This window comes from Oryctolagus cuniculus, chromosome 1 (genome assembly GCF_964237555.1).
Source record: "Oryctolagus cuniculus chromosome 1, mOryCun1.1, whole genome shotgun sequence".
Lineage (NCBI taxonomy): Eukaryota > Metazoa > Chordata > Mammalia > Lagomorpha > Leporidae > Oryctolagus > Oryctolagus cuniculus.
In genome coordinates, this window is record NC_091432.1 from 217,990,488 (window position 1) to 218,004,061 (window position 13,574).

General features: G+C 54.1%; 1 protein-coding gene across 6 annotated transcripts in view; it reads right to left on the bottom strand.

The window, feature by feature from the left end:
* WHRN (whirlin) overlaps positions 1–5,053 on the bottom strand; it is a 91,941-nt gene extending 86,888 nt beyond the window's left edge. For 3 of the 6 annotated variants that reach the window (XM_051842688.2, XM_017350106.3, XM_017350104.3), the window contains exon 1: positions 3,648–5,052. In XM_051842688.2, the coding sequence (XP_051698648.2) occupies positions 3,648–4,286 (639 nt within the window). In that variant the 5' untranslated portion in view covers positions 4,287–5,052. Of the gene's footprint in view, positions 1–3,647 lie in introns of all 6 variants that reach the window. The other 3 variants (XM_017350105.3, XM_008273395.4, XM_017350103.3) reach the window with 2 other exon arrangements.
* Between the last annotated feature and the right edge of the window lie 8,521 nt (positions 5,054–13,574).

Below are 13,574 nucleotides of genomic sequence, written 5' to 3' on the forward strand. Positions count from 1 at the left end.
GGCAGTGATGTGTAACAGTGTCGGCTAACCAAGCGTAAGGGGAAATTGACAAACGTGTGTCGCTACTAACAGGTTCTGCCTGGGTTACTATACACAGGGAGGAGCATGTGATAACTCTTGAATTGATTCAAAGAGCCAGCCAGAGTTTTTAACTTCCAGAACATTCCAAATGCTGTGACACTCCTTAGACTTACCCACGGGGACACTGAGGATACAGTGAAGCAGTTTTCTTTCTATTGAGATGAAACACACCCATGCATACAGCAGCACTCAGAAACCCCGTGTTCTGCTCTCCACATCACCGGGGGACTCAGGAAACAAGTGGGGACGTGAATTTGATTCTGAGCACTCCCAGGGTGGTGCCTGAGGCGACAGAATCCTATTGTGAGTTTCTCATGTACTTGGCAATAGCAATGAGTTCCTGGGTTGAGAGACAGAGGTCAAGGTCTCCCAGAACAGTGTGGAACCCATTGATTTCCTAACTTGGGAGCATGGCAGACAGGCTGCCCAGATTCCTGCCTCCCGATCCTTAGCCAACTTGCTTTACTCTGCCTTCGCCAAAGGCAGTTCCAGAACAGGCAAACATGAGAGGAGGTATTCCCCACGCCTCTGTGCAGCACGTGTAGAGCACATCACAGACTGAGCTTGGGGCCAGAGAGGCCGAGCAGCCTGCTCAAGGTCACACAGCAAGCGAGCGCAGCAGAGCCTACCACAGCCCGGGGCTGTGGACTCCTTGCCCGATGGAGCAAGCATCTTTGGCTGAAAACCTTGGAAAGATCTACCTTTTACTGTTATTAGTTTGGCTCCTGTTCACTCAAGATACATTTCTCCAAAAATCAAACATTTCAACATAATTGCAACTAGCAAAAGGCTCACCCTACCTGGACCTGTCAGGGCTGATTTGGCAAATGGTTTTTTCCCCAAGAGGGTTGGCAGCCTGGCCTCCTAGAGGACAAAACACTCTGGGAAAACAAGGACCATGAGATCTGTCAGAAGGAGAAGCGGGAAAAAATTTGTCAGCTCAATCCTCCCTTTAAAAAGCTGCGACCCTCCTCGACTCCCAACCTAAAATTTATTTCACTTTTTTAAGTAAAAGAAAAGTAATCCCTCTATTAATCTCTCCCTCTGGGAAGTTCCGAGGGTCTCCCCTCACCGCGCACCTCTCTTTTCATCCCAGAAGAAAACTGAAGGTTTTCAGATTGCAAAGACACCCCTTACTAGACGCAAGGTCATGTCCTGGAACAGACAGAGGGGTGAGCAGGAGAGCCAGCGGCGTTGGAGGTGAGTCTGCAGTGGGGTTAGCAGTAATGCATCTTACCATCCAATCCTGACCAGGCGCCACGCAGAGCTGGGCCCACCGACAGCGGGAGAAACCCTCCGGGGGACCGAGGGACCACCGGTGCCAGGCTAGCAGTGAGGTGACTCAGTGCTCCTCATTTTGTGGGAATGTGTCAAGGGCTCTCTCCCAGGTGCTCTTTTAAACTGTCCCTGAAGCTATCTGCCCATCAGGCAACCCCGCCAAGGCCATGGCCTCAGAGACTAAGCTCCGCCTCCTCCGGTTTAAATTGCACCTGCTGCAGTCTAGTCTGTGCCTCTCTCCCACCCGGAGTTAAGGTGACACAAAGCGGCACTCACTCCACCTGCGGCTTCTGAAGGGCCCTAAGGGGTCCAGCCCAGGCAGGCTAGGTGTCTGGCACTGGCCCAGGGGCAGGGGGGTCATTCCGCCTAGCAGCCGCCATCAGAAGGCGGCACAATGGCAGGGACGAAGGGAGGCTGGTGGCCTGGTGCACACAGGCTCCTGCGCCACCACCGGCTCCCACGCTCCAAGAGCAGCTCCGTTCCTCTCAGCCTCTCCGGCAAGGACCCTATCCCGGCCATGCAGGGTTCAGGTTTTGTTCTGGAAGCAACAGGAGTAAATGCACGAAAGCAAAGGCCTGGTGCTGCCCCGAGTCACAGCGCGGCCCTGGGGTACTGTTCAGGAAAGGTCAGCCAGGAGATCCCGCATGTGAGCACCCTAACGGGAGCAGGGAGGGGGGCGACGTGCCAATCAGCTGAAGTTCACGGCCAAGCAGCCCGACCCTCTGCGCACGGCCACGGCTGAGGTGCAAAGGGAATGGAGAGTCGGGGTTTTTCATATCTGGGTTAACTGACAGCAATTCCAGAGCCTCTCACCTCTCCCCCAAGTCTTTTTTAAATTGCCACTAAAATTGAATCCACATTTATAAATGACCATTTGGATCGAGTATCTTTAGAGCAGAAATTTATCATCTGGGAACTCCAGACCTTTTGAGGGCAAGGCTAATGGACTTCTTTATAAATATCTGGAAGGCTAGATCAAAGGAAAAGATTGATGTGGCCAGAGGCAGACAGAGCTGTAGCACAGAAACCCACCGAGAGCTTTGCCCACCGCACCCCGGAACAGTATCCATCAACTGGCCTTTGTCCAGAAGCTGCGAAGAAGTTTCCAAAAGCCCCAGGCCTCCCCAACCCCCACCAGGGGTCCACCGGCAGGGAAGACAAAGTCAAGAAGCAGATGGTGGCGTCCCAGGTGCATGGGTCGGGAGGTGGCTCAAGACCCACCTGGCCACAGGTCAGGGGACAGCACACAGGGAGAGGCCGCAGGTCTCTGTGTCTCAGGAGGCCACAGGCCAGGGTTCTAAACACCAGTGCTGGGGAGGACCGGGAGGCCTCGGGGTGGAGGGATGGTCACGGGCAGCCCCCCCCACCCAGGGAAGCATTTCTCTGCAGCAAAGCGTGCGTCGCTCTGTTCCTCCCAAACACCTCATTTCTTGTACACAAATGGGGGAGCATCTGGGGTGCTCAATGCCTGCAAGGGATCCTTGAATCCACCCCGAACCAAACACCACCCACCATGTGCACTGCACCTGGCTCTCCATAGCCCCAGGCCAGGAGATGAGAGAACACACACACTCCCTTCCACAGCACCGCTGAATCCCTGGCAGCTCACGGCCACAGGATCACTTTTCTCAGTTAACAGCCGCGAGAGGCGCAAACTCTCCTCTCTCTCTCTCTCTCTCTCTCTCTGGGCAGGGGGATTTCTCTTTGACTTCCAGGACCGTTAGGGACCCCCTCGGCTGGAGCAACTGCCCAAGTAGAGAGAAGCAGGGCTTCTGAGAGGCCAAGTGACTTGTTCACGACACCTGCAGGCTCTAGTGCCGGAACTCTGCCGTCACCCCAACAGACGCTGCAGGCCACTTAGGGGACTAACAAAACTTTCTCTTAGGGGCAAAACCTACAGGATGAGGAGAATCACAACAGCAGGGCAGAGCAGGTGAGGCCACCTACTGATGACTGACAGTATGCCAGGCAGAGCCCAGCTCCTAACGCTCTCAGGAATCCACAGTCCTTTCGACTGTTGTAATCACACGCTTGCCTGAGTGTTTACTAAGAGCCACCTCCTGCGGCAGCCTGTAAGCCCCGCAAAGGCAAGGCCCGTGCATATTTTGCACATTACCATCCGCACTTCCCCAGGGCCGGGCACCTATCTGCTCCATAAACTAAGAAGCTATTCTAGTCTCAATGGAGCCCAGAAAGGTCTAGCGATTTGCTTGGAGACACACAGCACGAAGCCCCCACCACTCTGCCCCTACTCCGCCCTCCACTCCTTCGCCAAAGCGCAGCCCTACCTTGACTGCCTCCGCGTGGGTGACGCGGGACAGGGATTTGTCGTTGACGCGTAGAATCTGGTCCCCGACCCGCAGCCCTTCCTTCTCGGCCAGCGAGCCCGGCTCCACCAGCGACACGTAGATGCCCACGCCGTGTTCCGAGCCGCCGCGGATGCTGAAGCCCAAGCCCTCGTGCGCCTTGGCGCGCCGCAGGCTCACCAGGCGCACCTCCCCGGGCCCCGCGCCGTCGGGGCCGCCCCAGGCGGGCTGCCGGTAGGGGGTGGTGGCGGGCAGGTAGAGGCCCTCGGCCGTGTACTGGTCGAACAGCAGCTGGTCGGAGCGCGGGATGACCAGGCGCAGCATGGGCAGCAGGCGCCGCTTGACCGGGCTGTCCAGCAGCACGCGCAGGGTGCGCACCAGGTCGAAGACGTTGCGGCGCGCGTGGTACGCGTTCAGGCAGTGCGTGAACTGCTCCCGCTCCGCCTCGCTCAGCAGCGCCGTCAGCGCCTGGTGCAGCTGGCGCACGTTGGCAGACAGCAGCCGCAGCCCCGCGCCCCCGCCGCCGCCGCCGCCGCCGCCCGCCCCGGCAGCCCCGGCCGCCGAGCCCAGCGAGCCGGTGGAGGACGAGCTCACCGACAGGCCGTCCAGCTGCGCGTTCATCTCCCCGCCGGGCCCGGCCGGACTCGGGGCGCGCGCCCGGGGGCGCTGCACTCGCGGGCTCCGGAGCGACAGCTGGACGCCGGCGACGCGGAGATCAAGGCTGGAGCCTGGGCTTCGGGAGACGCGGAGACGGCGGCTGGAGGATGGGCGTGGGGGGCGCAGCGACAGCGGCTGGATCCTAGGGGCGGGCGAGCAGCGCTGCTGGAGTCCTGGGGTCGCGGGGACGCTGGAGTCCGGGGGACGCGGGGACGTCGGCCGGGATCCAGAGGACGCGGAGACGGCGCCGGGCTCCCGGGGGGCAGAGTTGGCGGCGCAGCCCGGAGCTCGCGGACACTGCGGCTGGAGTCCGGGGGGCACCGGGACGCAGCTACATCCCGGAGGGCAAGGAGCCCACGGGTGGCCGGAGGGCGGGCACAGTAAAGCCGACCGCCCCGTCACACCACGCCCGGGGCTCCCCCAGCCGCGCTGCTCGTTCCCCTCGGGCTGGGGGACCCCAAAGTCTGAAGTTGGCGCAGGGGTCGCGCTAGTCCCCGAGCCTCCCGAGTCGCCGCCAGCGGAGCCGTGCGGGCGTCCGGCAGGGGGTGCGGGGCATGTCCGAGGCCGCCCCGGGATGCAGCAGCCCGGGGGCCCCCGCGCCCCTGCGCCGCCGGGGCGCAGACGGAGCCGCGCGACCGCGGAGCCCGGACTTTCCGAACTGTTGAGCAGCCCGGGGCCGAGTCTTCCAGCGAGTTCCGACGCCGTCGCCGTCGCCAGCCCAGCCTTGGCCCCGCCCCCTCGCCCCTCCCCCTACCCGCCCCCTCCCCCCCGCGGGCTCTTCAGGAAATGACGTCCCGCCTGGCGAGCCTGACGGTTGCCTGGAGACGGGGTGAAACGGGCCAGCCCCGGGAAGCCAGGGGGTGAAAGTGGGGGTAGGGGCGGGGGAGCATCGCGGACCCTTGGAGCTCCGCTCTTCTGCGGCTCCGGGGTCCTGGGGAAGAGGGCCCTTAAAAATTGTGCTTCTGCGGCGACCGCAGCCTGTGCACCAGGATCGGGTTGGAGTAATTAGCCGGCCAGCTAATTCACAACTGTGGAGGGGAAATTGCCAACTTTTTGTTTCTCAGACACTGGACGCTCGGGGCTCGGTGTTCTGCCTTAGAACACTGCGAGCCCTCCTGCGCACGCTCTGCCATGCAAGTTCCAGCGTGTGTGTGGGCACTGCTGGGCACCTGCTGGTGCGCGGAAAAATCACACCGCACCCCTGCCCAGTCTCCAGGACCGCGCCAGGGCGGGTTGGGAGCTGTTTTCAGAAGTATAAAGTGTGCGCATCACACACACACACACACACACACACACGAGTGCAAAAAAAAAAATTCCTGAAGTCTGAACGAGACAGGAGCATTGTGACATTGTGTTGGATGTCTGCCTCCTGGCTGTGATCTGTCATCACTGGGGAAACCGGGTGAAGGGTACATGGCTTGTCTGTGCATCAGTTCTTACAACTGCACGTGGTTCTGCAATTATTTCAGAAATTACTGTGCATATGGAGCTGGGGGGAAGTATTCTAGACCTTTCCATCTCAAGTCAAAACGATAAAATACTCCAGTCTTTCATCGCTGCCCTCCTTCCCCAAATACAATCTAAGCTAAGCTCTTGCATATACCTCAAAGTGGCTTTTGAAGGAGCTCTGTAGCAGGCACACAAACAGACCACAATCCCTGCCGGTCTAAACTGCCTCTCCCAAGCCATTCTCCTATGCAAGAGGGCAGCGATGAAAGACTGGAGTATTTTATCGTTTTGACTTGAGATGGAAAGGTCTAGAATACTTCCCCCCAGCTCCATATGCACAGTAATTTCTGAAATAATTGCAGAACCACGTGCAGTTGTAAGAACTGATGCACAAGCCGGCGCCGTGGCTCAATAGGCTAATCCTCCACCTTGCGGCGCTGGCACACCGGGTTCTAGTCCCGGTTGGGGCGCCGGATTCTGTCCCGGTTGCTCTCTTCCAGGCCAGCTCTCTGCTATGGCCAGGGAGTGCAGTGGAGGATGGCCCAGGTGCTTGGGCCCTGCACCCCATGGGAGACCAGGAAAAGCACCTGGCTCCTGGCTCCTGCCATCGGATCAGCGCGGTGCGCCGGCTGCAGCGGCGGCCATTGGAGGGTGAACCAACGGCAAAGGAAGACCTTTCTCTCTCTGTCTCTCTCTCTCACTGTCCACTCTGCCTGTCAAAAAAAAAAAAAAAAAAAAAAAAAAAAAAAAAAAAAAAAGAACTGATGCACAGACAAGCCATGTACCTTTCACCCGGTTTCCCCTAAAACTGCCCTGGAATTGTCACTGCGGAGCCAGATGGCTTCCCTTCGGGGTGGCAGAGAGATGGGGTCTCACCTGGAGCAGTAGGTTTGAGCTGGACCTGGGTGGAGGGGCCAGTCATTCATTTACTGATTTGATCACGCCTCTCTCACCATTTTCCAAGCACCTGTTCTCTCCCGAGTGGTGGATTGGATGCAGGAGATTTGGGTTAAAGCGACAAGAGGGGCCGGCGCCATGGCGCAGTATGTTAATCCTCCGCCTGCGGCGTGGGCATCCCATGTGCTCACCGGGTTCTAGTCCCGGCTACTCCTCTTCCCATCCAGCTCTCTGCTGTGGCCTGGGAAAGCAGTAGAAGATGGCCCACGTCCTGCACCCACGTGGGAGACCTGGAAGAAGCTCCTGGCTCCTGGCTTCGGATCGGTGCAGCTCCAGCCATAGCGGCAATTTGGGGAGTGAACAAGCGGACGGAAGACATTTCTCTCTGTCTGTAATTCTGACATCTCTCACTGTCTGTAATTTTACCTCTCAAATAAATAAATAAAATCTAAAATCTAAAAAAAAAATAATAAAGGACAAGAACTCTGACCTGAGGGAGGTCACAGTCTGGCTGGGGAGAAAGATGGTGTAAATAGGCAAAGTTGGAGAACCAGCGTCGTAAGGGCGGAGGGAGCTTGGGTTTAAAGGGGTTTATTGAGGAGGTGACACCTGAGTGAAGAAACCCTAGGATGAACTTTCTTCTCTGGACAACGTGGAACGGTGGAAAGATTTTTCAACACTGTTGACTTCATGTATTTCAAAAACAGGAGGTTAGGAATTAAAGCTATATTTTTTCTAGGCAGCATCAATTCTCTTCTTCATTGTCACTGAAACAGCTTAAATGAATGCCCAGTGAATATATTTGATGGAGTGTATGAGGAATATTTTTTTAAATAGCCAGAATCAGGCTACATTGGACATTCGGTTTACAGGTCTAAGTTTAGCACTTTGTAGTATGTTTCCAGATTCTTCCTTCTTAACTGCCTTTGAAAACTTTACTGCAACTAGCCTAAGATATGTAGAAAAAAATTAATCTCCATTCCCAAAATGTATTAATGGCATACCTCAAAATGCCACCAAACAGGGCTTAATTGTATGAGGTTCAGATTTTCTGCAAATGTATTTCATACTTAGCTTTCACCTAGTTTCTATTCTAATTATAATGACTGTGATTGGTTTAATAAATGCATCCCGGGAGCTAAGATCCCTTAACATTTTATCTCTGAGCAAAGGCTGTTTTCAAGAAAGTGTTTTGCCTTAGGCGGCAGAAACCTTGTCACAAAAAGTCTTAGTAGAAAAAGAAACAGTTTCTTCTGTAAACATCCGAGACCATCTGGGATCCTGTGCTATTGTTTAATTTCTTAGAGGCGGATTTGGGAGGGCAGACACTTGTGAGAGAGCAGAAAAAGAAAGCGCTGGGGATTCTTGCAGCCACACAGCCCAGCCCCGCAGCACAGCCACCTTACTATTAGCTGGCACTGTGCACCCTCAGATCAGAGGCAGTGTGACTGCGCTCAAACCCCAGGAATTCAATTCCATGTCTGAAGATGTGTCAGTTGTTCAGAAATAAGCCCTGGGGAATGCGGGCTTCGGAGGAGCTGGGAGGAACCTGTCAGAGAGCACTTGGCCTCGGCTGCATACTGCCCTCTTCAGAAGGAAAACGTTATTCTCCTAGCGTGGTGCTAATTTCTCTTCACTGTGGCTTCCCAGCTCTGGCCAATCCCCCGTGCATATTCTTGGAAACTTGGGACACCCAGGTGCAGCCATGGAAGAGACGGAGAAGGAAGAAGCCTGAACTGGGTGGTGCTTTGTGCTTCGCACAGCCTGCACCTGCTTAGGAGTACTCTGTGTTGAGCTGGGCTTTGGTTTGCTGTTTGTTTCTTATGTGTTGGTTTTGACCAAGAGGCAACACAGGGAGCTGCACTCTGGATATCAGGCAGAGAACCCTTCTCCTGATCACAAAGCTCCCCTTTCGCCAGCGGTGTGAGCCACAGCAGGCGGCTTCACCGCCCCTCGGTGGAATGGGGCTCCCCAGAGGCCAGCTGCTGGCTGCGTGTGTTGTGCCCTGTGCAGCAAATGAGAGCGTGTTGCAAATTCAAGTGTCCTAAAAGAGTATTTGGAAGGCAGAGTTACCAAGAAAAAGGGAAAGACAGAGAGAAAGAGAGAGAGAGAGAGAGAGAGAGAGAGATATCTTCCATCTGCTGGTTCACTCCTCAAGTGGCACGAAGATCAGGCCTGGGCAAGGCCAAAGCCAAAAACTCCATCCTGGTCTCCCATGTGGGTGACAGAGGCACTTGGGCCATCTTCCACTGCCTTTTCAGGCACACTAGCTCCAGGGCTTCTGGCCTGTTAGTGGAACAGCTGGGACATGGAACAGGCGTTCATATGGGAGGCTGGTATCGCAGGCATCGGCTTAACCCACTGCCTTCCATTATTCCTTCTTTTTCTTTTTTAAATATTTATTTATTTATTTGAAAGGAAAAGTTACACAGAGAGAAGAGAGAGGTCTTCCATTAGATGGTTCACTCCCCAATTGGCTGCAACAGCCAGAGCTTCGCTGATTGGAAGCCAAGAGCCAGGAGCTTCTTCCAGGTCTCCCACGTGGGTGCAGGGGCCCAACGACTTGGGCCATCTTCTACTGCTTTCCCAGGCCATAGCAGAGAGCTGGATCGGAAGTAGAGCAGCCGGGACTAGAACCAGTGCCCATATGGGATGCCGGCACTTCAGGCCAAGGCATTAACCCACTGCGCCACAGTGCCGGCCCTCTTCCTTCTTTTCCATGACAGTGTTAAAAAGTCTTGTTCTATTTCACAGTGAGTCAGAGCATATATCCTTCCCTCTTATCCACTGGAATGTCTCCATAGAAGGTAATAGAGATTAATTTGAGATCATGTCCATAATTTCCATATAGGATATATAGAAAATATAGCTAATGTTTATTGAGAGACAAATACTGCTTTAACACTTGCATTTTTAAAAGTGTTTTTAAATTTTATTTTATTGAAAAGCAGAGTAATAGAGAGAAGGACACACACACACACACACAGAACTTCTGCTAGCTCACTCTTCAAATGGTCCCAATAGCCAGTGGTGGACCAGGCTGAAGCCAGAGCCTGGAGCTCCATCCCAGGTCTCCCCAGTGGGTGTCAGGAGCCCAAAGACTTGGGCCATCCTCCCAAGGCACTTTCCCAGGGAACTAGATTAGAAACAGAGCAGCCAGGACTCAAACCGGTGCTCCAATATAGGATGCTGGCACTGAAAATGGTGGCTTAATTAGCTGTAACACAATGCTGGCCCCTAAACACTTGTATCTGCCTGATACTCTATAGGCGAGATGTCATCATCTTCGTTGTCATCGTAATTGTCATCCTCCTCCTAGTAAAGCAGACAGGACACTGAGACATAGAGAGGTAGGTAGATCCGCGGGCATGGAAGTAGTTCATGGAAGAGTTGAAATCTGAACCCAGATAGTGTGGCCCCAGAGCTCTGACTGTTAACCACGGTGCAGCGCAGCCTCCCAGGTGTTGGACTCAGGGTGCTGAACTGGCCAGCAGCCCTGCTGGGCCTGGTGTGAGGACCACATGCTCTCTAGACAGCAGGGCTGGGCGCATGTGAGGTTGCTAAGGATTCCTGCCTGGGAAGCCGTGGTGGAAGGAAGGGGAAGGGGGTTGTGAAGAAGACAGTGCTGAGACAAGGTGGTGGAGAGGACCTGGGTCCTCAGCCTGCTCATCAGGAGGTGCAAAGCTCTCTGATGCTGGATGACAGGCGGAGGCTTTTTTTGAGCTCTGGGGTCCTTGGAGAAAAGACATTAGCAACTGGAGCTATCGCTCGGGCGCCAGGCCTGCGACGATGGGCTGCCTGTAGGCTGCTGTGTCAGTGGGGATGGCATTGGCTGAGAGAGGGGAAACAGCTGCCTCTATGACTGCCAGATAATGCAGTGAAATTGATGGAAGTGCAGGGAGATAAGAGAGGCAAGAGAAAGAGAATGCAGAGCAATGGCAGGAACGGGAGGGATGCAGGTCTCTATCTTGGGCTCGGTGTAATCCCCAAAGGGCCTGTCTCATGGTCACAGAGAATCATGGGATTTTGTGCAGGAAGGGCGCCACAACCCTTCTCTGCTATTTGCTACCTTTGTGACCTTGGGTAAATCATGGAGGGCTTTTCTACCAGAGTTCTTTTGCCTGTGAAACGGGGGCATGAGGGTAGAGCCGCCACCTGTGACGCCAGCATCCTGTATGGGTGCCGGTTCATGTCCCAGCTGCATCACTTCCAGTCCAGCTCACTCCTAATGGATGGAAGATGTGTGTGTGTGTGTGTGTGTGTGTGTGTCCTTCTCTCCATAACTCTTTCAAACAAATAAAAATCGTAAAAAGGGGGGACATGGCATTATTGTGACTATCCCTTGTGCTCTTGTGTGCAGTATCCATCACTGTGTTTGGCATGCACCTGGTGCTCCTGCAATGCTTGGCACCCATCTCTGTTAAAACTTTTAGGGGTTGGCACTGTGGCATAGCCAGTAAAGCCGCTGCCTGCAGTGCCGGCATCCCATATGGGTGCCAGTTCGAGTCCCGGCTGCTCTATTTCCGATACAGCTCTTTGCTGTGGCCTGGGAAAGCAGTGGAAGATGGCCCAAGTGCTTGGGCCCCTGTACCCGCGTGGGAGACCTGGAAGAAGCTCCTGGCTCCTGGCTTCGGATCGGTGCAGCTCTGACAGTTGCGGCCAATTGGAGGGTGAACAAGCAGATGGAAGACCTCTCTCTCTGCCTCTCCTTCTCTCTGCATGTAAATCTGACTTTCAAATAAATAAGTAAATCTTAAAAAAAAAAAAAACTCTTACACATGGGAGCCCCATAAGAATAGGGGCCATGGCTCCCTTATCTCTGTGTCTGGTGCTGGGCCAAGGATGAGCGTGTACTCAGTAATTAGTTGCCGAATGGTTCCTTGGTTCCCTCCCTCTCTGCCTTTGGGTTACAGATGGGACAATCGCAGGAGCCATGGTGCTCGTCCTGGCCTCTTTTGTTAGCAGCCAAAAGGGAGTGCTACTGAGTACTTGCAGAAGACTAAATGCTGTACTGGGGTCGTTTCTTCCAATCCTCCCACTCTCACAAAACGGATACTCCACTTGACAGCTGGGTAAACTGAGTGTCTGGGCAACAGGTAACTTCCCTAGAGTCTGCGTGCTCACTGTGCTTCGTAGTAAAACAGATGGAATTCATGCTGATTTCTCTTTCTCCACTTTCGGGGCGGGGGGTGGAGAACTGTCACCATAACAAAAATAAATTGCTGGGAGCCCATCTGTGGGCTGGAAGTGGCAGAGCGGTGGAAGTGACCTCACTGAGCTTGCTGTGCTGTAAGCCGATTGCTGGGAAGTCTCTAAGAGCTTCTTTAATTAGGGGATTATGTATTGGTAACGCTAGGACACTCACTCCAACCCCAGCTTGGTTCAGGGGAGAGAAGCCCCTGGGAGAAACATCCTTGCCATGGGCACACCAGCATGGTCAGCTGGGGCTTCCATTCATGCTTTCACGCTGTTCACGTGTCACCCCCCAGTGGGAGGGGCTTGTCTGCTCTGGCAGATAACATTTTGAGCACTCAGCAGGAGCAGGGGTGCCATGGCCCCTGACCTCCCCGGGTTCCTGCCCTCCTGGAGCCGCTGGGAGCTTCAGTGTTGTGTGTAGCAACTGTTATCATGGGTGGACAAATGGGAACATTGTGAGCTGTGGAGTGGGTGTTCTAAGCAAGGCTTCCCAGCCGGCATCCCCTTCTGTAATGCCTCAGCCCCCCGACTCATCCCAGCATCAAAGCAGCATGGTCAGTACCGCAGTTTCTTCATCCGTATAAAAGAGAGTTAGGAGTGGGCGTTGTGCTGCGATGGGTTAGGTCGCCACTCGGGATGCCCACATCCCATGTTGGCTGTGCTGGCTACTCTGCTTCTCATCCAGCATTCCTGCTAATGTGCACCCTGGGAGGCAGCAGATAACAGCTCAAGTCCCTGTTGCCCTGCCACCCATGTGGGAGATCCAGATGGGATTCCGGGCTCAGCCTTTCAAGTAGATGAGAATAAACTTTTAAAAAAAAAATAACAGTTTAAAAAAAAAAACAGATAGCTAAATTGAGCTACTGAAAGGGGCTGTTTGAGAGACTAACAGAGACGAGGAATGTGAAGAGTCACACAGCACCTAGGACCAAAAAACACGGAACCAGGGCAGCTCAGGGTTGGCTTTGAAGACTGCAATGCTTTGAGACATCACTCTGTAGCTTTGCAGATCTTTCGATCTCCCACCAAGATTTTTTTTTAATAGTGAGATGTCTGACTTCCTGAATGATCACCTTATTTCCTCACTGGTCCTCAAGGAAGCTTTTTGTTTTGCTTTGCTTTAAACTTCAGTCTTCAGGGAATTCGGCAACTGAATGCTGTTCTCAGGTTCCCCTGTGCGCTGCTGGCCAAATCCATCATCTGTGTGCTTCAGGCTTGCCATTTGCACGGTAAGGGGCTTGGAGGAGGTGATCGGGAAGCATGTTGTATTATTTTGGCTTTTGGCAGAGGAGGAGGAGGGCAGAGGGGCAGAGGAGGATGGGGGGGCATGAAGAGTTTTCTGGGGGCTGCTGCAGATTTGCGAGTGTGTCCCTGGCTCCACAGCTGAATGATGACTGCCACTCACACTGGTTCCAGGCTCTCAATGTCTCTTTGCCTCCGGGTTTCAAATAGCAGTTAATGATCCTAGCTGCCTTTCAGCCAGTTTTGTGATTTCTGCCTTTGACTTTGACCACGTTCAAAGTCACTCAGCAGACATTGTTATTACATTCATAGGGCCCAGTGTGCCCAACTACTTGGCAAATTGTGTCAAGGAATCCATAACTGTTACAGATGGATGCTTGCTCTCTGCATTCTTTATTCCTTGGAAATTTGATATTCTCATTGACCTTCTATGAAGGTAACAGTAAATGGAATTTCAACAGCCTAGAA